The sequence below is a fragment of the Mauremys reevesii genome, linkage group 3 (assembly GCF_016161935.1).
Source record: "Mauremys reevesii isolate NIE-2019 linkage group 3, ASM1616193v1, whole genome shotgun sequence".
In the NCBI taxonomy this organism is placed as follows: Eukaryota; Metazoa; Chordata; order Testudines; family Geoemydidae; genus Mauremys; species Mauremys reevesii.
The window spans coordinates 42,752,209-42,778,206 of NC_052625.1; the positions used below are offsets into that span (position 1 = coordinate 42,752,209).

The 25,998-nt window shown below is 40.4% G+C and overlaps 1 protein-coding gene across 15 annotated transcripts in view; it reads left to right on the forward strand.

Moving 5' to 3' along the window:
- Nucleotides 1–25,998, forward strand: part of SYT14 (synaptotagmin 14) — a 240,071-nt gene that overhangs the window by 92,979 nt on the left and 121,094 nt on the right. For 12 of the 15 annotated variants that reach the window (XM_039532412.1, XM_039532418.1, XM_039532422.1 and 9 more), the window contains 2 exons: nt 3,569–3,733; nt 15,481–15,699. In XM_039532412.1, the coding sequence (XP_039388346.1) occupies nt 3,569–3,733; nt 15,481–15,699 (384 nt within the window). Of the gene's footprint in view, nt 1–3,568; nt 3,734–4,979; nt 6,313–15,480; nt 15,700–25,998 lie in introns of those variants that run through there. The other 3 variants (XM_039532410.1, XM_039532409.1, XM_039532411.1) reach the window with 1 other exon arrangement.

Genomic DNA, 25,998 nt, shown 5'->3' on the forward strand with positions numbered 1-25,998 from the left:
AAATGTAAAGGAAAATCAGGAAGGTAAATAAATATTTGTACTGCTTATGGGAATTACATGTTAACTACCATAACCAATTCATTAGGGAATATTGAGAAAGGAAAACTGCATGACCTTATTAGTGATGAACAGTTAGCTAACTGCTATTTCCCTCAGTGTCTAACAAAAACTATGGTAAACCGGTAGTGCGTTGAATCATGTAGGCAAATTCCCTTTCTTAGTGGAATGTGACTGAATTTCGCTATTGTGTAAAAGCAAATGTATCATTACTGTATTCTTTGTTAATATAATAGCATCTTATCAGGAACATGCACAAGACTCAATGGCTGGGTAGAAGACTTTTTGTAATTTGATGTCAATGATATCACATCCTAATCAAGCCATATGTTGTTCAAAACAGTCTTGCTCAATGTCTGATTCCATGTATGATTTTTTTTACATTATTATTACAATATTTGATAACTTGGTTACTGTCCATTTAGTAGGTTACCTAAAAGATGGCATCTACGAGGGGTGATTGGATTTAGCTTCACTATTGGTATCGCACAGCAACACACACCTGGAGAGCACTGCACATACCTTGCGTGTTCCACTAAGAGAGATCAATACATGTGCCAATGCAATGTTTTTGAGATTGCGACTCCAGTATGGCCATAATGGTTCAGGCCAGTACAATGGAACAGAGAAGCTGAGCTGCTCCTGTCTCCTGCCCAGTGAAGCTTACCAAATGGCGACAACCCGCAGTAAGGGTAACCTTTAAGATGGATGGACAGTATGGAAGCCTGACTTGTAATGTTACTACTCCAAATTTCTGTTTTACTCTTCATGTATGTAGCACTGTGGGGGACACTGTAATAATGCCTATTCCAATTTCAAAATAAAGCTGTTATCAAAAGTGAGTCTTTAACATGCATATTAATTCACTCATTTAAATTTAAAAACATTACTAGACACAAAAGACATACACGTTATTTAGATTAGCAATGACATGCACAAGGCAGACCTTATCCATGATGGGGATCTTAAAATATTAATTTCTCATTTGGACACAAGTTCCATTTAAAGCTTTACTTGTGGTTAAAGGTGTATTAATTTTAACTGTGTTCATTATGTATTGCCACTTATGCAGGGGTAAAACATTTTAAATTATGTTTAAAGGCCCTCCCCACAGTTTCACACATTAATTTGGCAAAGGTATCACCTTTTGCTATAACAATTAGCAAGGTTACAAGTGGAGGCCTGGTGACCAATATATGCCAACTAGCATATATATAATATAAATTAATATATATAATATAAATTAAAAATAGATATTATCTGCTCCATATATACATTAGTATGCATTAAGTATAAACTAGCATTAAGTACAACTAGTATAGCAGTTACATAGACTAAATTGGCCCATATCTTTAATCCTTTTGTCTCAGCCTGACTATTGATACAGTTAACAGCACTGTCCGATCTTTTACATCAAGGCAGCAAAAGAACTCTTCATACACAAGTTTCATAAGGGTATATTTGGCAGCCATTAATGTCTTTCACCATCCATTGGAAAGCTTTGCCGTATTTTTTTGAGTACAAAATCTAGTTTTCTTAAGAGGTGATTATATATTTTTTCTACCTATTAGGGAGACATCTCTGGTTTGGGAGCTTAATATGGTCCTTTTGGCACTCGTGAAACCATTCTTTGCATGCTGGGAAATTGACCTCTTGCTCTGTCATCCCTGTGCCATTTGTTTCTGTGAGTGCCTCACCATGCATTGCCAAAGCTTCCCAAAGGACTATGCACATGATGGTGGTGGGTTGCACACAGCAATACTTACCCATGGTGCATTGGCACAAGCACTTCTGGTGAGAATGTGCAGCACTGATGCAAGGAGCCAACTATGCATGCACACAAGCGATCTACTGACCGTGGTGGCTTTATGCTGACATAACTTGAGTCAGCAAAAGTTGATAGTGTAGACTTGCTTTCAGTTACTAGTATTCTCCCAAACCTCATGTCAATCATGAGGAAGGTAGGTTACGTCTATTAGACATTCTGTGTTGGCTTTTTATCTTCAGAGAACAGACCCTTCAGAAACTCCCTGAGGCTTTTTAATTTTCTTTGTGGAAAGGATTAGGGATATCCCTATCTCCACACAGAGACTAAGTAATTTTCAGGGTGTATAAGACATGTTAAGAAATCATGACTGTAGATTCCCCTCCTAACCTTGGAGCCCATTCAGCAAGCTCAGTCCATTTCAACAGCCTTGTTGAGGAAAAACTCCTGTTGTTGACATCTGTAAGGCAACTACACATACAGGTTGCTAGAGCAGATGCTTCATTTGAGGTGGCTGTATTTTAGTCTGTCTTCGATAGAACTCTGAAACACCTACCTTCATAGTTGAATCCCTGTATGGGTGGCACCTAGAATAGAGCAGCCACAGGGACAAGCAAAGGAGTGGTTACTTATCTGCATCGTGCTTCACAACCCACCTTCCCTCCCATCTGCTTCAAAGTCCCTAGTTTAGGCTGGGTTCCATGGTAGAAAAGGAACTGGATTGGCAGTTGGTCCCACATTAGCCTACGTATCCTCGATAAAGTGCATGAGGATATTTAAGGCATATGCATGGATTAAGCAGACAGTTCTGGCAACAACAACAAAAAATCTCTGATTGAAGGTGCATTGGGTACATGCGCACCTTGATGAACTCCATTTACTGCACAGGTAAGTAACCTCTCCTCTCAGAAATGAGTTCATATGTTTGTAATGTTTTCATTAGGTTAATCAATCAAACATTCTGATTCAACATACCTTGGCTGTTGGTAGGTATGAGCTGGGTTTCTTGAAGTTGAGTATTTCCTCCATGCCTATTCAATATAATCATTACAGAATTCAGGGCTCTTCTGTACGTGTACATTGTTCTGGAATTTTCACAGTATGGATGTACCTTTTTAGTAACAATCTATATTTCCAATAAAAAAAATAATGTTTGTGCACATACTGATCAATGTGAAAGGAGTTGATTCTGTTTTCAATTTCTGGTAGACTAGCTGAAGTTCATCAAGATGTGATGAAAAACTGTATAACATGACATGGTAAGACAAATATTCAAAATGATGCCAGAGATGTTAAATACCTTTATTTTTGGCAAATCTGTGTGACGTCTCTTACATGAGAACTAATTTAGGACATGTTGGATGACTATAAGAAAATACATCTGTACCTCGATAGAACACTGTCCTCGGGAGCCAAAAAATCTTACCGCATTATAGGTGAAACCGCGTTATGTTGAACTTGCTTTGATCCACCACAGTGAGCAGCCTCCCCCCCCCGAGCACTGCTTTATGGTGTTGTATCCAAATTGGTGTTATATTGGGTCACGTTATATCAAAGTAGAGGTGTAGTAGGTTAATCAGCTGATCACTTTTTTTTAACACCATATCTAAAATACATCAAAACTGAAGTAGTATAATTTTATTTTAGTAACCTTGCATATACATTAGAGACGCTGTAGGTATCAGTTATTGAACCATCATATTCTGAAATCTATTGTAGATTTTTTTTTCTTTTTATTTCTTTTAGTATCTCCTGAGGCAGTTGGATTTCTGTCAGCTGTTGGAGTGTTCATTATCCTCATGTTGCTTCTTTTTCTATATATTAATAAGAAGATGTGTTTTGAAAATGTTGGTGGCTTCCCAGACCTTGATTCAGGATACAATGTAAGGAAGAATTCACAAGACAAACTTTGTAAGTATCTGAAATATATTCTACTCAGTTTAATTCTGTAAAAGTTAATAGACACTTTCACAGAGTAATACAAAATGGACCAAATGAAAGAGACCTGTTATATGTATAAAAGTTTATGATGACTGTTTGCTATTTGGAGGAAAGGCAGCCTCTGTGACTGCTTGCCCCCAGAAACTTTACAGTTCTCCATGGCTATATAGCCAAAGAGATTATCTTTGCTTATGACAGTGGTTCTCAAACATTTGTACTGGTGACCCCTTTCACATAGGAAGCCTCTTAGTGTGACCCCCATCCTTATAAATTAAAAATACTTTTTAAATATATTTAACACCATTATAAATGCTAGAGGCAAAGTGGGGTCTGACAGCTTGTGACCCCCCATGTAATAACCTTGTGATCCCCTGAGGGGTCCCGACCTCCAGTTTGAGAACCCCTGGCTTATGAGAAGATACTTTTCCCTCCCTATGCTCCTTGATATTGGATGCATAATGCCAATTGAAATATTGCATGGTTGTCTATAATTGCCCATCTCAAATAGATGTAGGTGAACTACATTGTTGGAGATTGTACTCTGCATGCTGAGTAAGTCCTTCAGTGTCCTTGCACAGGAGGTGGCTCATTCAGTTAGTCAGGGAAGAATTTTCAAGGAAATCACTCACCAGAAAACACAAGGGTTTCTCTTGGTGGCTAATAACTCATATCTAGAGCTTGTCTATATGGAAGATTGGATACTATCTTTGGCTTACTGGATCCTGACTGTCCAAAAAAATTTAATAATAGAGAAACTACTCTATCAGGGTTATGAATTTTGTATTTCTCTGGGATTGGAGATTGGTAAAATGGCCTTTGGGCTGGAAGAATTCCAGCTGGCTTTGTTGGCTCTCTTGTAAAGAAGAGACGGGCCTGGGATAAGGAGCTATAGAGTATGGGAGATGATATGTTTATTTTACTTGGGCTGTTCTTCTTTCCTGCCTTCTTGAAAGTTGCTTCCCAAAAGGGAGGAGTAGGTTTTGTTTTCTGGGGCAGGGGCTAGGGCTTCTTTCTCTCCTTCCAGCTGTGGAACAATTGTCTGTGACCCAAAGTATCTCACATTGCTTAGAAAGCAACAAATGGTTTGAGCTGAGGAAACCCTTTGGGGTATGTGCTATTGTGCAGCTATTATGTTAATCTACAGTAGTTCATTGCAGTGTGAATTAATTTGGTAAAAGTACATAATTTTAAAGTGTTTAAAACTTCTTCTTTGCAGGTATTGAATAAAATACACATTTTCCCCTTGTTTTGTTGTATTTTTGAAAACAAATACTCATTGTATTATGGCTAGTTGATACTGAACTTTGATGAAAGACTACTTATTTTGCAATGGAAAAATATTGTTTTGAGCTAGTTGATCTTGGCTTCATTTCAAAGATTTTTTTACTTCAATTTATTATTTCCTTCAGTACATATAGAATTTTGGGCAAGAACAAAGCTGCAGTGGCTGCAAGTTATATAGTAGGCTTTTGGACAGCAAAACTAGATAAATGTAAAATTGAGTCTTTTGGGTGGGTGACAAATTCACAAAACTGAAGAACTTTCTACCAAAAATAATTTGTTGGTTAAGATTGGACAAATGGCATTTTTCAAAAACTTTCAACAAAATCTGAGCCTTCCTTCTGTGTCTTCTTTGGTTGACTCTCTTAGTAATGCTGTAGATGATCTGACCAGTGCTATTGGAGAGGTCAGCTATACTGTAGCTGATTCAGTCACAGAGCAGGTAACAAGCATGATAAATGGCCTTCGCACAGAAGATGAAAACTCTAGAATGCAAGAGGATAAATCTATGCTTATTAGAGAGGAAAATATAACATCATTAGCAGAGTCTAAGGAAACTAATATGAAGGAAAAAAGATATGTTGAAGAAGATAAACATAAGCAGACTCATTATTCTGATTCATCAGATTCTTTAAAACAAGAGTTGAATCAAGCTAGAATGTCAGTTCATGTCCAGGACAAAAGAAACAATCAATTAAAACGGGGAGATGCTAACAAACATTCTAATAATATGGAAGCATCTGAAGACATGAAAAAAGTAGGAAGACATGTTAAAAGCAAAGGAGCCACTGGAAATAAATACTTGGAAAATGAAAAGTTTTCAAAGGATAATAATTTGAATAGTAACAAATTTATAACAGATGAACCTATTATTAAAGACTCAGGCAATGGGTTACATGCAGTACTGGAGAATTCTAAGGCTCACTTGAATAGAAAAGTCAAATCCAGGTTTTCAGCGATTGATTTTCAGGACCCCAAAGAGCAGCCCTGTACAGATGGATACAAGGATTCAGAAGCAAAAGCAAATGACCTACCAAAGCAGAGATTACCAGAATCAAATTTTAAAAAGACACCGAGTGATCATCCTGATTATGTTAATGAAGTAAAAGCAAAGAAATACAAAACTTTTTCAGATGGTAATGAACAAACCATAGTGAAACATGAAGAAAATGCAACAACCACATTTTCTAAAGAAGGTAAAAAGAGAAACTATAAGGAATCAGAAAAGATTTCAAGAGAAGTAAGTAGCAAGAAGACACCAGAAAAAGGTGAGGTGTCTTTCATCAAATTTTTCCATTAGGCCTTTCCTGCATCTTTTTCTACATACTACTTTTATCTCCTAATTTACAGACTTCACTAGAACTAGAACAATTCTTCCTTTTAAATGAGATCACTTTACAGTATATTTTATTTTCTAGGTAATTTATTCTCTAATTGCAATGATATTTATTGAAAACCAGTTAATTTTTTTCTGTAATTGGAGACTCAAAGAGTTTGGCTTGTTTAACCTAACTAAAAGAAAGCTGAGGGGAGATATGAGTACTTCAGAGGGATAAATACCAGGGTGGAAAAGGAGTTAAAGTTAAGTACCAGTGTGGAGTACCATGATTTGAGGACTTCAGAAACTCGGCTAGAGGTTAGGGGTCTATTACGGGAATGACTGGGTGTGTAGGAGGTTAGATTAGATGATCATGATGGTCACCTCTGATCTTCAAGTCTGAGTCTATTCTAGTACTCATGATTAAATCTCTGTCGTTTGTTCTAAATTTTCTTTTTTCCAAATAAAAACTATTTTGCATTTTCTGAAGTACTTTGTGTGGTTTCTGTCGGGTACTGGGAATTTTTCTCTAGTCTTTGGCTCTAGAATGTTCCTAAAAGTCTGTTTATTTCAGTGGTCCTGGTCAGAATGTGTAAGAGAACACTTAGTGCCGCAAACTGTACTATATTGTCTAGGAACAGCTTCAAAGCATCTGTGTTGCCCTTATTGCATGTGGATTAGGAAACATATATGTGAGCTTAATATTTAAATTTATTTTTCTAACATTTTATTTGCGATTACAATATTCTCTCAGAAACAACAAAAATCCAAAATTAATCTTCTTTATTCTTTGAAAGCAGTTTAAATTCTTTTGTGCACTTTTTAAGACTATCTAGAAAACAGTTTTTTAAGGTCTGCAGAAAACATTCAGGATGGGATTTTGAAGGCATATGATAAACAAAAAACTGAATTTTTGATATATTTGTACTGTGGTAGAAAAATTTCCCAGCATTTGTTTTCTGCTTAAATAACACAGTAATTTTAGGATAGAATAATCACTGACAAGAGGTAATTAAGAACCCTGTAGACTTAAAAATTTAAAAACTTGGCACTTTACTAAATTATTTCTATGACTTGTCTTAAGGAAGATTAATCTGATACAGAGAGATTTCTTATATGTGCTGTTGGTAAATATGCTTTGTGATGTGTTTTTAGCATACTGAGCTTATAAAATATGTACATATGTGACACTACGCAAATTATTTAATGAGCTAAATTTCATATTTGCAAGTAACTTAATTTTTAAGATGAAATGTATACTTATAAGTATGTGGATTCATTGCTGGTGAAAGGCATCAGTTGGTGAGAGCCTGATAAATGAAAATCTGGGGAGCAGCTGGGCAAATGTCCTATACACATTGTTCTGCCAGCATATTTCAACCCTGATCTGAGGGAGAGGCAGGCAAAAACTTACTTTAGAGATAGCAGGGGGTCCTTCTCCATGTCATGTGCAGGTCATCACTCCTCTGCTGAATCTACCAGTTAGAACAAAGCATACTGGTGAGTTTATGATGTGAGAGATGGAATTGGAACCTATGAAACTGATTTCATATAGTTAGGGTTGCCAGGCATCTGATTTTTTTCCTGGAATGCCCGGTCAAAAAGGGACCCTGGTGACTTTGGCCCGCACTGCTGACCGGGCCGTTATAAGTCCAGTCGGCGGCACAGCGGGGTGCCCTGGGTTAAGGCAGGCTCCCTGCCTGCCCTGGCTTTACTAGGCTCCTGGAAGCAGCTTCCAGGTCCTTGCAGCCTCTAGACGCATGGACAGCCAGGGAGGCTCCGCCCACTGCCCCCTCCCCGAGGGCTGGTTCTGCAGTTCTCATTGGCTGGGAGCCGCGACCAATGGAATCTGCAGGGGGTGGCATCTAGGGGCTGCAGGGACCTGGCGAACACTTGCCAGGATCCCGAACCCCCTCCTGCAGCCCAATCCCCTGCCCCAGACCGGAGTCCCCTCCCACACCCAGAATCCCTGCTGGAGCCCACACACTCCCAACCCTGTGCCCCAGACCCGTCCTGCATCCCAAACCCTTCATCTCCAACCCCACCCCAGAGCCCATACCCCCAGCCGGAGCCCTCACCCCCTCCTGCATCCTAAACCCCTGATCCAGCCCGGAGAACTCTCCCGCACCCCAAACCCCTGGCCCCACCCCAGAGCCCGCACCCCTAGCTGGAGCCCTCACCTCCCTCCCACACCCCAACCCCCTACCCCAGCCCGGTGAAAGGGAGGGAGGGAGGGGGGATAGAGCGAGTGGGGGCATGGCCTTGGAGAAGGGCCAGGGAATGGGCGGGACCTCTGGAAAGGGGTGTGGTAGGGGCAGGGCAAGGGGTTTGGGTTCTGTTCGATTAGAAAGTTGGCAACCCTACATATAATGACATAAAATGGAAAATACCTCTTATCCCTATTTGAGCTGGACTGGATTCAAACTAGTGACCTCATTAGCAATATCCTAAGGCATCAACTCACCCAGTAAATGGTAACTTAAGATATGGTCATATATGCATATTCAAAATAGAGTTGATAGCACTATGTATGGTTACAGTTGCCTGACATTTCCCATTATGAGATTCTGTTTTCAGTTGCTTATAACTTTGCCAGACTTCTACTGTTTAGGCCGAAATTTTCCATGCTGTGTCTCTTTTTTAGTCAGATTTTTGGGTTTTTGGGGCATGTATGGCCGTCCCTCCCTGTCAATCTCAGAGGGAGGCCACACCCTTAAAGTGGCAATCTATCAAAGGAGGAAATTACCAGTTTGTGATACTTGGGCCCTCTAAGATGGGCTGAGCAACAATCAGTCTGCGTAGAGCAATACAGAGTCTTGGAACCCAGGCCCCAGGTAGGGTGGAGCACCAAACAGTCTAGTGTTCTGGCCTGTAGTCAGGGCAGAACAGCAAAAAAGTCTAGGGGCCCAGGTCCTCAGGCAGGGTGGAGGCATCAAATAGTTAGGCGTCCTTATTCTAGCAGCTGGCCAAAATACACAGGCCTCTTGGCCTAAAGATGGGGAGGTTGCCATCCAAGGGGTGGGATGGCAGGGGGACCCAGGCCCACTCTACTCCACCAGGTCCTAGTCCAGGGCAATACTGGGTCAGTGGGGATCTGCCTACAACACACTGATCTAGAATCAAGCCAAGACTCAACCAGACTGTAGTCTTGTTTTCCTGGGCTACTTCCTACATCCCTTTTGTGTGGTACTTCCATTTTGTGGGTGTCCTCTATTTTCCCAGGGCAGGTGGCCAGTGGTAGCCACTGCAACTCCTCGGCATCTCGATTGGCCGGTTGCTATAGCAAGTTCTCAGTATGGTTGAGATACTCTTCAGGTTCCAGCATCACAAGAGACGCATCTGTCTCCCTTGGCAGCTCCAGCCCAACTGAGCTGCAGGGCCTGCCTTTTATACTTCTGGCTCCTGTCCTGCCCCTCTGCTTCCGGTGGGCCGGGCATGGCCTTCCTGGCTCAGCCCACCAGAGGGCAGGTTGTGGTCCCTCCTTGTCAGTCTCAGAAGGCAGCCATGCCTCCTTGCTCCAGTTTTGTTTAAGTTTCAGCTAAAACACTTCAGCTGGTTCCAGGAATGAGATTAGGGAAAAATAAATTGGCCCATGTTTAAAAAAAAATAAATCGTATAACAGTTTCATTGAGATGCTTTTGCACCTCCCTGCTATGGAGCAAGAGCTTGAAATTTGGGAGTGTGGGAGGGGTGTTCTGGTGTAAGAAAAGTGCCTTTTGCTGTTTCTGTGGAAAAATTGCCCAAATTATACCAAGTTATAAACCTCTGGGAAAATTGCAATTTGTAAGTACTCAATATAGGCTTTTGTAACCATGCCTTAGTGGGTCACAACTGAGGATGCCAAATTCAGGACTAACTGCTGAGAAATAGGGCAAATACAACCCAGAACTGGTGGTTATTCTTTTGTGGCTGGTTTGATATAGCTTATAAAAGTAAACTCCTGTTTCATCACACTGGCTAACAAGAAAACATAAAGGCAGTTTCCTCAGGGATTCCAGTTCTGATATTACCACCAAAAGCACTGTATTCAGAGATGAGTGGTACTTTACAACCAGTCTAATTAAATAATAGGTTCTTCTGATCCCAAAGGACCAGTCACACACCCAGGTCAATATGTAACTTAGATCTTACCCAAAAATCATGCTGATGCCAATCCTTTATTATCTAAAATCCAAAAGTTTATTTATTAAAAGAAAGAAAGGTGAGAGTTAAAATTGGTTAAAGGAATCAATTCCATACAGTAATGGCAAAGTTCTTGGTTCAGGCTTGTAGCAGTGATGGAATAAATTGCTGGTTTAAGTCAAGTCTCTGGAGTGCATCCACAGCTTGGATGGGTCATTCAGTCCTTTGTTCAGAGCTTCAATTTGTAGCAAAGGTTCTTCAGAGGTAAGAAGCAGAATTGAAGACCAAATGGAGATGTTTCCAGGGCCTTTTATAGCTTTTGCCATGTGGAGGGCATTCCATTGTTCTTACTGTGGAAAATTACAGCAAAAAATGGAGTTTGGAGTCACATGGGCAAGTCACATGTTCATACCCAATTTCCCTAGTCATTGCAGGAAGCCATTACCTACACTCCAGACAGCACATTTACGTGACAGTCCACTCAATGTAGATTGGCATCTCCCATGGTCCATTGTCAACCAAGTGTTTCTTGATGAACCACTCAACTTGAAAAAAAAACAGGAGTACTTGTGGCACCTTAAAGACTAACAAATTTATTTTATTTTAACAAACTTCTTCGGATGCATCCGAAGAAGTGAGCTGCAGCTCACGAAAGCTCACGCTACAATAAATTTGTTAGTCTTTAAGGTGCCACAAGTACTCCTGTTTTTTTTGCGGATACAGACTAACATGGCTGCTACTCTGAAACCTGTCACTTAACTTGAGTGGTCCCTCCAAGATGTGCTGGCGAGCTACCTTGTGGGTGGTACCCGAGGAGCGAACATTTTAAATCCAGATATAGAGCCAATAATAACTTCAAATACAAAAATGATACATGCATACAGATAGCATAATCATAACCAGTAAATCATAACCTTTTCATAGACACCTCACTTGACAACCTTTGTACAAGATTTGCTGCAAATATATAAAAGTGGTTGCAACAATTATCTATATGGTCCTATTTTAATCAGATAACGTCACAGCTTGTTATAGTTTGTGAGCTAAATTCTCGGAAGACTCTGTCTGCACTGGGCATGCTCCATTCCAAGAGGCCAAACAGGACTTTCTGAGCAGTTGCTGTTTCTGAGTGCTGTGGGCTATTTTAGGGTCAAGCATCACAACTAACAATAGGGAGACTCTCTCCCCTGTGCTTTCAGTGTTCCCACTGCTGATTCTCAGATTGTTTAGAGGAAGAAACTGCCTGAGTGTAATGCAGAGTCCCCTGGATTAAGATGACTGCGATTGGGAACGGGGTGGGGGTGGGAATGGGAAATGACTAGACTAGGAGGACTGGGAGTTATGGGCTGGGTGAGAGAGACTGAGATTGAATGTGGAGCTGGGGCGTAAGTTCCAGGAATCATTGGGCATTGAAATTGAGGAGAGGAGACCAGGGCAGTTGACTGGACCTAGGAGTTGGGGTGGAGGGAATACAAGACTCAGATGGGAAGCCCAGATAGGGAGACTTGCTTGGTATCGAAAATGGGACTGAGATGAGGAGCTCATGGGTGGAGATGGGGGTTGGCTAAGCAATAAGACCTGGGTTAGGGGAAGGGACTAGTGGTGGGAACTGGGGTGAAGAGATGGGGGGGCAGGGAAGAGGCAGGAGAGGGACGGTAGAAGGAATGGGGTGGACGGAGTCAGGCTTGGGGGAAAGTGGAGCAGAAGGGTCTGTGACCACTAGAACACACTCCCCTTCAGAACCTAGAATGTTAGCAAATATCTATGAAATCCACTGGCAAAGTGTGTGTCTCATCTTCCTCTAGTGGCTGGTCCACACAGAGAATGAGAACCTGTTGTTGCTGCCACCATACAGCATTAGCTCAATTGGCAAAGGTCTGTGCTGTGAATCTAAGGATTTCAGTTCTGCTGATGACTCGTGGGTGTCAATATGATTCCAAATGGTGGAATTTCTGTTATTTCAGTTTGCTTTTTCAGAAACCTGGGAAGTTGCACACAAAAAACTTATGTAGAAAAAAAGTTAAGATTGCAAAAAATGTAGGAAATGTCAGTATTAAAGTTGTCTGTGCAACCTTAATTTGGCTCCCTTGTGCATATGCATTGTGATGCGATCTTTAATTAGATGAACACGTGCTATTTTTTTCCACTATTCCCGTTTGATTCAAAGCACAGGATGGGCCATGCAGTGTTGTTTAGGGAAAGAGGCCTTTAGTACTTCTGACTCATTTGTTGCAAAAATTGGAAGGTGTGTGGTGAATGAGGCAGAGACGTCGTAATATGGAATTTCTTGGTTAGATTGGAGAGAGGTAAATAATGGTGTCCCCCCAGGGGTCTGTACTGGGACCAGTGCTGTTCAACATATTCATAAATGATCTGGAAAAAGGGGTAAACAGGAGGTGGCAAAAATTTGCAGATGATACAAAACTATTCAAGATAGTTAGTCTGCTTGGCACTTGCCAAGAGCTACAAAACGATCTCACAAAACTGGGTAACTGGGCAACAAAATGGCAGATGAAATTCAACGTTGATAAATGCAAAGTAATTCACATTGGAAAACATAATCCCAACTATACATATAAAATGATGGGGTCTAAATTAGCTGTTACCACTCAAAGAGATCTTGGAGTCATCGTGGATAGTTCTCTGAAAACATCCACTCAATGTGCAGCGGCAGCCAAAAAAGCCAACAGCATGTTGGGAATCATTAAGAAAGGGATAGATAATAAGACAGAAGATATCATATGGCCTCTATATAAATCCAGAATATGCCCACATCTTGAATACTGCGTGCAGCTGTGGTCCTTAGCCTCTGTTTGCCAAAAGCTGGGAATGGGCAGTGGGATGGATCACTTGATGATTACGTGTTCTGTTCATTCCCTCTGGGGCACTGGCATTTGCCACTGTCAGAAGACAGTATACTGGGCTAGATTGACCTTTGGTCTGACCCAGTATGGCCATTCTTATACCACTAGAATGCCCCTCTCCTTTGTTTATGAGAGTTGCTCAAATTAGTTACTACCCACGTAAAACAATTTAAATGATAAACTTTATCTTAAATTGTAATCATAGTTGAAGAGGCTAGTGTGCACTTGTTAGTAGTGCATGTAGCCCCAACCAACCTATTTGTGCAGCTCAGGTGGGTATGCTAAATGTACAGGAGAGAGCCTCTTTCCTGTGCAATTGAAGAACTCCACACTTGTGGAAGACTTCATTCTAGTCTGGTTATGTTCCTAAACTCCACTGGAAAAGAGCTTCTATTCAGGATTTCCTTCAGCCAAATGCCTTCCCCATTTGTGGAGCTACCACAGTGAGGAGGGGCAAAGGCAAGGGCTTCTGCTGACCATATGCAGTTAATTGGAGTTTCAGGCAATGATCCTGGTGACCTTTATCAGGTTCTCAGGAGCCCATCCTTATCCCTCTTAGACCTTAAGATCCACACTAACCTTTGCTTCAGCTACTGTGCAGCTTACAAAATTGGATAGACCCCTTCTTTAATCCTTTTGCACACCATAGGAGGTGCCAGCCCCCAGCAAACTGTAGGAGTCTTTACCCAGCCCTTGCACACCATACAAAGTTTCAGCCCCAATTATTCCAATTAATATGCAACAATTTATGTTACTAGCCAGTTCACTGTGAAATTAAGTCTGCTTGGAAATACTTATCCAGCTTATTCTTTTTGGATATCCACTTGAGGTAGAGTACATAATTTCTGTTTCAGGCCTCATAGTTACGTCGTATATTTCTATATAGGGGTTAAGTGGAACTTAAAGATAGTGTAGATCTTGTACTGGCCATCTGCACTGAGTGAATTTTTGTCGTAATGTGCATAGTGGAAAAAAATCAGTCTACTTGTGGTATGAATTTTTAAAATAAACAATTTTTTCTGGAACATGGTTGTGCGCTGCTCCCAAGTGAGAGCTATTTTCCTGCTAAACTTCAACTTTTAAACTATAGCTATTTCAAATGGAGGAATTAGAAAAAAAACTAACTAATAACCTTGTAGGATTTTTAAAATGGAAAATGTTTATTTTTCATTCCATTCTGAAAACAGCTGAATCTTTGTTGAAACTTAAAACAAACAAACAAAAAAACCTTCAAAAGTCACTAAGTTGGAAAATTTTAAACACACATGTGGTGATTTCAGAATTTATGACTGGATAAAAACAGAGGTTAGAATATAAACTTCTATGCAACCTTAACTATTGCCAGGTGGCTTCTATGAGAATCTGTATTAATTCCAGGTTTGAGGAAAATCATCAGTGGTTTTAAGTAAAATAAGACTCTGTATGCCCATTTTGATTTTAATTTAACTGAGTACTTTTCTACATCCTTCACATATATAGGTATGTGCCTGTATTGTAAAACTTCTGCTTTTAGCTATGAGCATATTGGTCAATTTGTTAGATTGTCTTTAAAAATGTAGCAACAGTATTACCATACCATTTTTTCCTTTAGGTGTCGTTAGCCTGAAATATTTTTACGTAATTTTGTCATCTGTTTTGTTTTGACATCAGAATTTTATTTATACCTTATTCTATACCATAAGCCCCTTGACAGGAGAGAATCAGGAGTTGACTTTATAATATGAGTCAGTAATCCAAAATATGACATTACATTATGTTGTCTGTGATAACATAAAATCTTTGGGAATTTTATTTCTTAAATAAAGAGATTCAAGAAATTGGATAAGTGTGCTTCCTCAAACAAACAAACAAAACAATAAAAAAGCCAACCATAGCTTATTTCCCATTAAATATACTGTGTAATATTTAGGAATTTGTAATTTTTCTGCCTTTGTAGAAAAACAATAAACATTTCTGAGGTATTGCAGTTCAATCTGGTACCTGTGTAAAACGATGACAAAAGTTGGTTAAATATATTTTGTTTTTGTCAAAAAATGTCAGTAAACATTGAAAATATTTAAATTGTATTGACTGATTTTGTTTCACTCTTTCTCGAGCTGTCTGTCATTTACTGTTCTGTTTTCTTCAAACAGACAACTCGTATATGAATAAAGACCAGCATGGTTCTTCCTCTGAAAGTGAAGATGAGGCATTGGGTAAATACCATGAGGCCTTGTCCAGAACACAAAGTTCCAGGCCACCAATGGTAGACAGCAGACAGCAAAAAAATTACATTTGGGAAACTAGACAAAAATATAGTCCTCTGTCTGCAGAGTATGATGGGTACAGTAGTGAAGCCTCGATAGATGAAGGTAAGATGTGATTTACAATATTTCTCCCATCATCCCTCACCTTCAGGTTACACTGTGGATAAGAATGTTGCAGTTAAAGACTGTCTGGCTTAGAAATAGTTACTATCTGCTAGTAACTCTAACATATTTTTTTATATCTGCACACATTACAAAAGACAGGTACTGGCATGCTTTCAAGTCCTTCCCAAAAGCACTGCATATGGAATTTAATATAGGAGGAATTAATAGCATGCAACTTTACCAACAGTAACATTTTTCTTGGAAGAACTCCTTTTAAGCTGATTTTTGTGGGGATTGAGAGGGAAACATGGTGGCTTCTGATGAAGTAGTATAGGTACAAAATTACAAGACATACTTGCTGGATCCTTTGTACAGAGGTATACTTTATACATATGTTGACTTTTATAGCTCCAAAGTATAGCTTATCATTCAGTGGAATTATTCTATTATGTTATTAACATATAAATGGCAGGAATGTCCCATGCCTTTTATTTAAATCACAGGAAAAAACAAAAAAAGTTGTTTTATTGATAAAAATTCCTAAAGGTCAAATTTTGAAAATAGATCCTTTTTGTGGCATATTTTTGAATCTTCCGTTCATGTCAGTTAGGAAGTGCCTACACTGCCATTGTGAGGTGTGATCACAGCTTGAGTAGACATACCCGAAATAGCTTTAATTTAGCTAGTTCAGGTACAGTTAGCAGTGAAACCACGACAGCCCTGGGCTTCAGCTCAGGCTAGCCAGCTGAGTAATTACCCAGGGTTCTGAGTGGGCTTGTACAGCCACGCTGAAACTTGAGCTGCCTCGGCTTTATTGGTATCCAAGCTTGCTAGATTAAAGCTAGCTAAGGTACGTCTACACAAGCTGCAATCATCCCCCATGATTGCCATGTAGATAGCTAAGTACACAGTCAGGTACTGAGATGTCAAAATTATATCATTTGCATCTGGAAATAGTTCCAGGTGCAAAATTGTATCTGTAAGCATTTCCAAGCATAAAAACAGAGTTCTGGCTGAGGTCCAGTTTAAAAAAAAAAAAAAAAAAGAGGATGTATTTTTCATGTGGGTGCAAGGGTAAGACTTTCTTGATGGAGGAATTAAAAATTTTAATTGTATATGTAATAAAACTGAAAGTGTATTTTAATGGACACCATATTTTAAAAGATTAAATATTTTTTCTTAGCAAAAAGTAATACATCTCATGTACTAGTGATTACATTTAAGTTTAGCTTGCAACCTAAAAACATCCTTACAAATTTTGGAAGTCTTTTCATAATGTGAGAGCCTAATTTATTTTTGTTTTGGAAAAATGTCCATTTACAACTTAAGCTAAAAGAGATGTTGTTTTTGTGACCCTTTCTTCCAATTCTTAGTTTGGAAGCAGGGGCTGGATGGGTACTCTGATACCTATGGCAGGACACAGAGATAGAATAGGTAAGCCATACTTGAAGCTCGCAGCAGAGTAAGATAATTTTCTTTCTTCACCATCTAAATTCCTCAGTCCTTCTGCTTCAAAACAGCATCTTAGGAGATCGGCGAGCTTGAGTCTGAGCATTTAGGGAGGAAAAAGGAGAAGTGATGGTGATTGTTTGCTCAGGAAGCACTTGTAGAAAGGCAAAGATGAGTAAGGGTAGAAGGATGTTTCAGTTCCTTTTATCTACTTAAACTGCCAATGGCAGCATCTACATTTCCTCTCCTTCCCTGCTGCCTTTCCCCACAACACCTATGTACTCCATGCTATGTGGGGATCCATCTTCACCTGGAGCTACTTAAAGGGAGAAGTATAAGGGATACTTAGCTGGGGATGGGAAAGGGAAAGGGAGATGTTGCCATCTGCAAATAGGAGAAAAAAGATACAGAATCTGAATGGTGTTTGCCTCTTTCCTGTCAAGCGTCTCCCACTTGCCCACTTCCTCCTACCTCAAAGTTTCTGAGATTTGAATCTGAACCCATCTCCTAACGTTTTTTCTTCCCCTTCCTTGCTTCCAAGCTTGTCTTGCAGGGGCAGTGAGATTTTACCAGCCACCTTCTTTTGCCTCCTATCTTGAAAATGCTGAGGCTCATGCTGGGTTCCCCCTTTCACCTGAGCTGGAGTCCTTATTCCTCAAGCTGGAAATTTAGAACGTGATTGGGGTCCATGAAAGATGGGCCATCTTTGGCAGGTTCTAAGCACAGCAGCTAGGAGTTTGCCACCCTGTTTCATGTGCCCTGCTGCAGTTGTCATCAGTGCCCATGCTTCCAGACAGTGTCTCCATTCAAGAAATGGGGTGATTGTCACAAAAAAAAAGTCAACAACTTAAGTGGTAAATTGACTAATTTAATTTATTATAATGGAAATGTTTGTAGAAAAAAATTAAGGAAATTTTTTAAAAAGTTTGATTTAAAATATGTTCAATTTCAGGTTATTTGCATATATGTTCTATATTTTAATTTACAGAAAAAATGTCAAAGTAATATTGATCAGAGTTTTGTGAATGCTTATTTTGCATTTGCTGTTCTATGTAAGATAACATTCTTTTCCAACCCATTATCAAGAGCTGAGCTCCAGCAGTGTTGTCTACCAGAAAACCTGCAGGTGTGTTACAGTTGTGAGCAAAGCATTTGTAGAATCAGGGCCATGTTTTATAATTATTTCTGTAGCCATTAGTCTCTATGAGATGCTGCTCAATAATGTTACACAAGTCAACAACAACAACAAAAATCATAGTGTTCTTTATAATATGTTATGACCTGAAGGTGGCACACTACAGTATATATTTTGTTGATACTTCCTAGTTCTTCCAGAACAATTTCAGATACAACAGCAAATTTCTTGCACTATTATTAAAATATGTTCCATACAAATTTGCTCTGAATACAGGAAAAGACAAGGAAGAGTATGCATGGTTGCGTTCTATTCACCAAGAAAGGCAAGCTTCACATCCTAGAGCTTTAGTGACAGAGAGAGTGGGACCCTGATAAAGAACACCTGCAGTTCATAAAAAGAGGCTGGAGCGTACAACCAGCCAGTTCAGATATGTTCAGAGAACACTATGTTTATACATTTGAAGTTACAGTCTCACATTAAAAGTGAAGAACATCAAAAACGTTTTAGTCATTTTGTTTCAGTATAAATTATGCAATGCCAAGTTTTACTGTTTCTGAAAACTGGACATGAATCCTTAATGCTATGAGGCATCACAGCAACCCTTACTGAGATTTTTCAATCAATAGTTTAGTTTTAGTTTACGTGATATAACTTAAACATAGATGATGTAAAGACAAATAATAGACACATTTCTTAATGCTTTGGAAAATGGAACAACGTTGCTCTGTGTACTTAAGGAAAATGTCATATAAGAAATAAACAGTTTTAATACTTTGCGCCCCATGTTTTTAGGTTTTCACAAATGTGTTTAATCTTTTCTACTTCTACACCCTAGATATTTGAGTTCTACTTTCAGAACATTAAAGCCTTCAATCCCTGTGCATGACTCCTACTGAAATCAAAAGGAGCAATATGAGCTGATAAAACTAAAATGGTTTTCCATTTTCAGAAACGTGTGTGCTATTTTCTTTTTGACAATTAATCAGTAGTTCTGTCAGACTGTATATACCCTACTATATATTTTCAAAGAAGGGATCCATAGATGTTTTTACCAATAGCTGTCTCTTCTGCACTTTAACAATTACTTATATTTTTGTTTGCTTTTTTTGTTTGGCTAGTCCTGCTCTTATTTGTTTAAAAAACAACAACATGTACATAGAATCTTACAACAGGACAGACAAGAAACAGAATCTTGTATTAACATATGAGGTTAAGTAAGATTGCATTGCTTGATACATTACCTGATTTTTGTAATCCCAAAGTGTAAAAATTCAATTATAATATCCTAAAATCATCTTATGCTACTAATATAATACTGACATTAATTATAAAACATGTATCAATACTTGACCAGCATATTCTATTTAATTTCACATTTGCAGGATGCATATATTCTGAAAATGTGTTATTTTGAAGCTTGGAAACATAAGAGAATGTGGCATATTTTGTTATCATTCTTTTGTCCTCTAGGTGGCATATTAATCTTTCTTTCCACCTAGAAGTACTGTATAGAAATGACATATCATAATGATATAGCATGTCTAATAATCTTCAAATGGAGAAAACAAGTAATAACAACATATCAGTATTTTTGTAACATTATTTCTGGTTTTGTGTTTTTACCTGCATTGTTTTATGGCTCCGTTTTAATTTGCTACATTAATCTTTCGTTAAGTATTTTAATTAGAAAAAGAATGTTCTTCTAATTCCAGGTTTCAAAGTAGCAGCCTTGTTAGTCTGTATCCACAAAAATAACAGGAGTACTTGTGGCACCTTAGAATTTATTTGAGCACGTATATACATCTTCTTACTATATGTTCCATTTTATGCATCTGATGAAGTGGGCTGTAGCCCACAAAAACTTATGCTCAAATAAATTTGTTAGTCTCTAATGTGCCACCTCTAATTCCAGGAGGTCAAACACAGCTTATGAGCTAGATCTGTCTTGCTTCATGTATTTCTGTAGCAAATATGATATATTCAGATTCTGCAGAATCAAAATTTACCTTTGTAATGGAAGTTTGACCTGAACTGGGTTTAGATTCAGGCTTTTCTGCATAGGCCAAAGGATCATTTTGCCTCTCGTGGGACAAGCTGTAGTGAATTACCTCAGTCTAAGATACAAATGTGTCTTAAAATAAACCCTAGTTTATTACAAAATTAAGAAAAGATCAAGTCAAAGCAAGGTTAAAAGTCACTGAAGACATACCTAGGCCTGAAATTCCCTCGCCTTGCACAGATAGGCCCAAATCGTTGAAGTCGCAGAAAAGAGATCAGCAAATTTAATGCCTGCATTTCTAGACTTCTCTTTGTCAGTTTCACCAGGATTTGGACATAGGCCATTCTCCATGACATACTAGATGTTTGTTCAGATCCCAATGTCAGTTTCCTTTTTTTGACATCCTGTTATACCCTCTTTTGATGTGGTCAGGTGTCAACTTACTCATTATCATATTAAACAAGAAAGTATGTGTAGCATTAGCATCTTGACAATAATGTTTTCTCAGGGAGAGTGAAGTAACCTCTGTTCCTTATTCCTATCCCAGTATGATTGCCATCTTGCTTTTAATGATATCCCCTCTTTACTGTAGGCTAAGGTGACCAGATCACAACACTAAAATTTCAGGATACATTGGGGTGCTGTCAGCACTGCCCACAGTCCACCCCCATTCCTCCCAGGCTCTGCCCCGACTCTGCCCCAAGTCCTGCCACCTCCCCACTTGTGCCCCCCCCCACGCCCTTCCTCATCCCCCCGGCCCTCTGCTGGCTTGCAGCATCCCTCCTCAGTCCCCCACCCACTGCTCACCTCCTCACCCACTGCTCGCTTGCCTCTTCACCCTTCCCACCCGCCACTCACCCCTACGATGCCGACTTTCCCTCTGCCAGGTGGGTGCTCGCCCACTCCCCACCTCTTCCCCCAAGTACCCTCCCCTGCCCTGCCTCTACTCCACCTCCTCCCCTGTGCGCACTGCATCCCCGCTCCTTTCCCCTCCCTCCTGGAAAGCACCAAGCATCGCCAAACAGCTGTTAGGCAGCGGGAAGCACTGGGATGGGGGGAGGGGTGGGGACGTGGCACGCTGGGCGGGAGGAGGGGGAGGGGGGGAGCTTGGCTCTAATTTTTCCCCGTGGGTGATCCATCCCTGGATCACCCACAGAGTCGGCACCTCCCTTCCACTCACCTCCTTACCTGAATATCAGGACAAATGGCATCCTGATCGTACATTGATGGGGTCGCAGGACAAAGGGTTAAATATCGGGACAGTCCCTGTTTTATTGGGACATCTGGTCACCCTATTGTAGGTATAGTTATTTTTCCTAGCATTTCAAATGCTGCTATGATACTGTTAGATATAAAGTAATCTTCCTTACACAATGTTATCTGATTTGCGGGATCTGGTCCACTTTTACATATAAAAAATTCTTTATTTCAGCACAAAGAGTGAATATTTCATACTCTGTTAAAATTCTTTTTTAAAAAAGTAAATAAATTATTTCATTTTTCATAATACAAGCTGCTAATTATCAATATAAATAAATAATTGTTTGTTTACAAGAATTAATTTTAAGCTGACTGTCCTTTTATATTTTTAAACCTAAGGCAATTTGTCAGTATCTCTGTCATAATTTTAAAGTGACCCTACTTTTTTAGTTCCGATTCATATGAAATATGATTTCTCAACAGACGTTAGCTAATCTGTCATACTGGCCCTCTTAATATATCCTGTCGTGGCTCCTTATTAAACCTAAAAAACCCCCAAAGCAGCCATACAAGCAAATTGTCATGCCTTTGTCCTTTTCTAACAGTTCTACAGAAGAGGGCAGTATTTTTTCTTTAGAGAAACAGTCCCCCGAGGTTCCTGAAGATAAGTTTTTGGTTTTTTTTTGAAGTTGATAATATTAAGACAAACATGCTGAAACTGAGACATTGCAGACAGACGTCAAAAGCCCTAGATTTTTCCTTGTTTCTAAAAGCAAGAAATCCTCTAAATCCCGGTTACCCAAAGGAGTGAAAAAGATTTTGCTTTTTATATTCATAATGTGCAAAAATGTCTAAGTACACCTTGGATGCCCCTGACTAAGCATGCTTTTCCCAAATCTCTTGATCAGCTGAATTCCAGATGATAGCCAGTGAATCTGGGGCATAGTTCCCAAAATTGACACTGCTGTTATTGCCTCTATCAGGAAATCCTCAGTACCACTTGATATGTGGTAACATAGTTGGAATTGTAAGACAAAGTCAGTGGCAACATAAAGAAAAAGAAAGAAAGCTTTAAGGAATATTTAGGTGTTCTCAAGTTAGTTACAGATTACCAGTGCAGTACAACTGTAGATTCCATCTCCATCCTATTTTAAAGTATTTTTAACAACACTGCAGTCAGTGGCCCTGTGGCTAAAGACTAGGTTGTTCAGAGATTTGGTTTGTAAGATTAATTTGTGTCTTACTCTTCACAAGGATTTTTGGAAAGTGCTAAAATATTACAGTAAGAAAACAGAAGTTCTCTGAAATGAGAATCTGCTGCTCTATCAGGCATATGGTACTGGCTTTTATCGACCTTTTGTACATTGTGTAGAGCAAGGAGTTTCTCTTATAGTTTTTTTTTTTTTTTACTTCCCCATCTCTTTTTTTTCCCAGCTAGGCTAGCAGCATGGTATGCTTACATATCTGTTGGACTGCAGCCACGTGGCTGCTCAGTTTAGTGTCTCTGAATAGGAAGGCAGAGGTTTCTCTGGAACTCTGAAAGCTCTGATCCTTCTTCGAGTAGTGTCCCTATGGGTGCTCCACTATAGGTGTGCTAGCACCCCCTGTGCCTTTGATTGGAGATTTCTCATAGCAGTGTCTGTTCAGCCTGTGCATACATGTCAGTCAGTCTTGTGCCCTGTGCCATTGCTATACAGCACTGCAAAGGCAAACTACCCTCAGTTCCTTCTCAGCCACCTCAGCCTGAGAGAGAGATCTGGTAGTTGTCTTGTTGAGATTTCCTCAACTTTCCGCTACTTTTATTAATAGTCAGTAGTAGTATTAGCATTAGTTTCTATGCTTAGTAAATAGTAATATTTTTAGCCATCCTAGCCACCATGGATGTAGAGGCTCTCTACACAAACATCCCACACACTGATGGAATACAAGCTGTCAGGAACAGTATCCCTGATGATGCCACAGCACAACTGGTTGCTGAGCTCTGTGCCTTTATCCTCACACACAACTATTTCAAATTTAATGACAATATATATCTCCAGATCAGTGGCACCGCTATGGGCACCCGCATGGCCCCACAATATACTAATATTTTTATGGCCGACCTGGAACAACGCTTCCTCAGCTCCCGTCCACTCACACCCCTTCTCTACCTACGCTACATTGATGACATCTTCATCATCTGGACCCATGGGAAGGAGACTCTGGAAAAATTCCACCATGATTTCAACAGCTTCCACCCCTCCATCAACCTCAGCCTGGACCTATCTACACGGGAGGTCCACTTCCTAGACACCACGGTGCAAATAAGTGGTGGTCACATTAATAAAACCTACCGACCGCTATGCCTACCTTCATGCCTCCAGCTTCCATCCCAGGCACACCACAAGATCCATTGTCTACAGCCAAGCACTGAGGTACAACCGTATCTGCTCTAACCCCGCAGACAGAGACCAACACCTAGAAAATCTCCACCAAGCATTCTCAAGACTACAGTACCCACACGAGGAAATAAGGAAACAGATCAACAGAGCCAGATGTGTATCCAGAAGCCTCCTACTGCAAGACAAACCCAAGAAAGAAACCAACAGGACTCCACTGGCCATCACATACAGTCCCCAGCTAAAACCCCTCCAACGCATCATCAGGGATCTACAACCCATCCTGGACAATGATCCCACACTTTCACAGGCCTTGGGTGGCAGGCCAGTCCTCGCCCACAGACAACCTGCCAACCTGAAGCATATTCTCACCAACAACTGCACACTGCACCATAGTAACTCTAGCTCAGGAACCAACCCATGCAACAAACCTCGATGCCAACTCTGCCCACGTATCTACACCAGCAACACCATCACAGGACCTAACCAGATCAGCCACACCATCACCGGTTCATTCACCTGCACATCCACCAATGTAATATATGCCATCATATGCCAGCAATGCCCCTCTGCTGCTATGTACATCGGCCAAACTGGACAGTCTCTAAGGAAAAGGATAAATGGACACAAATCAGACATTAGGAATGGCAATATACAAAAACCTGTAGGAGAACACTTCAACCTCCCTGGCCACACAATAGCAGATTTTAAGGTGGCCATCCTACAACAAAAAAACTTTAGGACCAGACTTCAAAGAGAAACTGCTGAGCTCCAGTTCATCTGCAAATTTAACACCATCAGTTTAGGACTAAACAAAGACTGTGAATGGCTTGCCAATTACAGAACCAGTTTCTCCTCCCTTAGTTTTCACACCTCAGCTGCTGGAACAGGGCCCCATCCTCCCTGATTGATCTAACCTCGTTATCTCTAGCTTGCTTCTTGCTTGCTTATATATACACACCTGCCCCTGGAAATTTCCACTGCTTGCATCCGAAGAAGTGGGTGTTCACCCACGAAAGCTCATGCTGCAAAACTTCTGTTAGTCTATAAGGTGCCACAGGATTCTTTGCTGCTTCTACAGAACCAGACTAACACGGCTACCCCTCTGATACTTTTTTAGCTTGTTATTTTTTCTTTAAATACTATTTGATTTTCTTTATATTTAGATAGATATTAGCTAGTGGGTATTTTTTCTTTTACTGGGAGGTTATGCCCAGTTCTCCCAGCTTCAGATGCTTTCTGTGATGCTGGGAGGCGATCCTGGTCAGTGACAAGTACTCCACTGCATCCATTGTCTCGGGAAATCGCACGTTGTCCAGAGGTGTAACTTTTGTCTGGCAATGAAATCAAGAGTCAGGTGTAGAGATCTCCATCATGAGCTTAATCTCTGTTTTTTCTATCTTCTGACCCAGGCCAATGGACACGCCCCTTTCCCCTGCCCCCCAGGTGTGCTGGTCTCCAAGCAAGTCTGCTGCCTCCATGACCTTTATGCCCCACACCTCCAGGTCATTTAAGAGGAAGACTCAGGACTCTTTCCGTAAGTCCTCAATGGAACGTGTCCATGGCTCACAAGGTAGAGAATCTACCTCTAAAAAGCCAAGGTTGTTGGTATCATCAGCTACCCCAACATCACCAGCTCTGTCATGTACTCACAAAGCTGCTGGCTCCTCAGGGAGCCAGGGCATGGCTAGATCAAAAGATGGCAAAGCCTTGGGCCCAGAGAGGTACTGGTAACGGACCGAGGCAGCAAGAAGGGCTCTAGCTCTGCTTCCTCAGTACTGAAGAAGCCCGCTCAGGCTCTGATTATGCTTTTGTTGGAGCGCTCGAGACCTTTGGTACCATCAGCAACCACACTTCCCGCTGAGTGCCCGAGATCTACAGTACTGTCACCGCTGTTGGCTATGATCACCTCAGTGCAGACTGCAGGCTTGGTACTGATAACACTCTTGGTACTACAGGAGTTCCATTTCCCCTGGGACCTGGCTGTATCTAAGACGCCCAATTCTTTGCTGTTTGGCTCCGATGTGCTGTTGGTACCGAGAACATCAAGATTGCCTGAAATTCGCCTGATCTCTCCAGATACTCCACCATTCCAGAGTTAGCTTGAGGAAGAGGATTCTGACGAAGACCTTGCC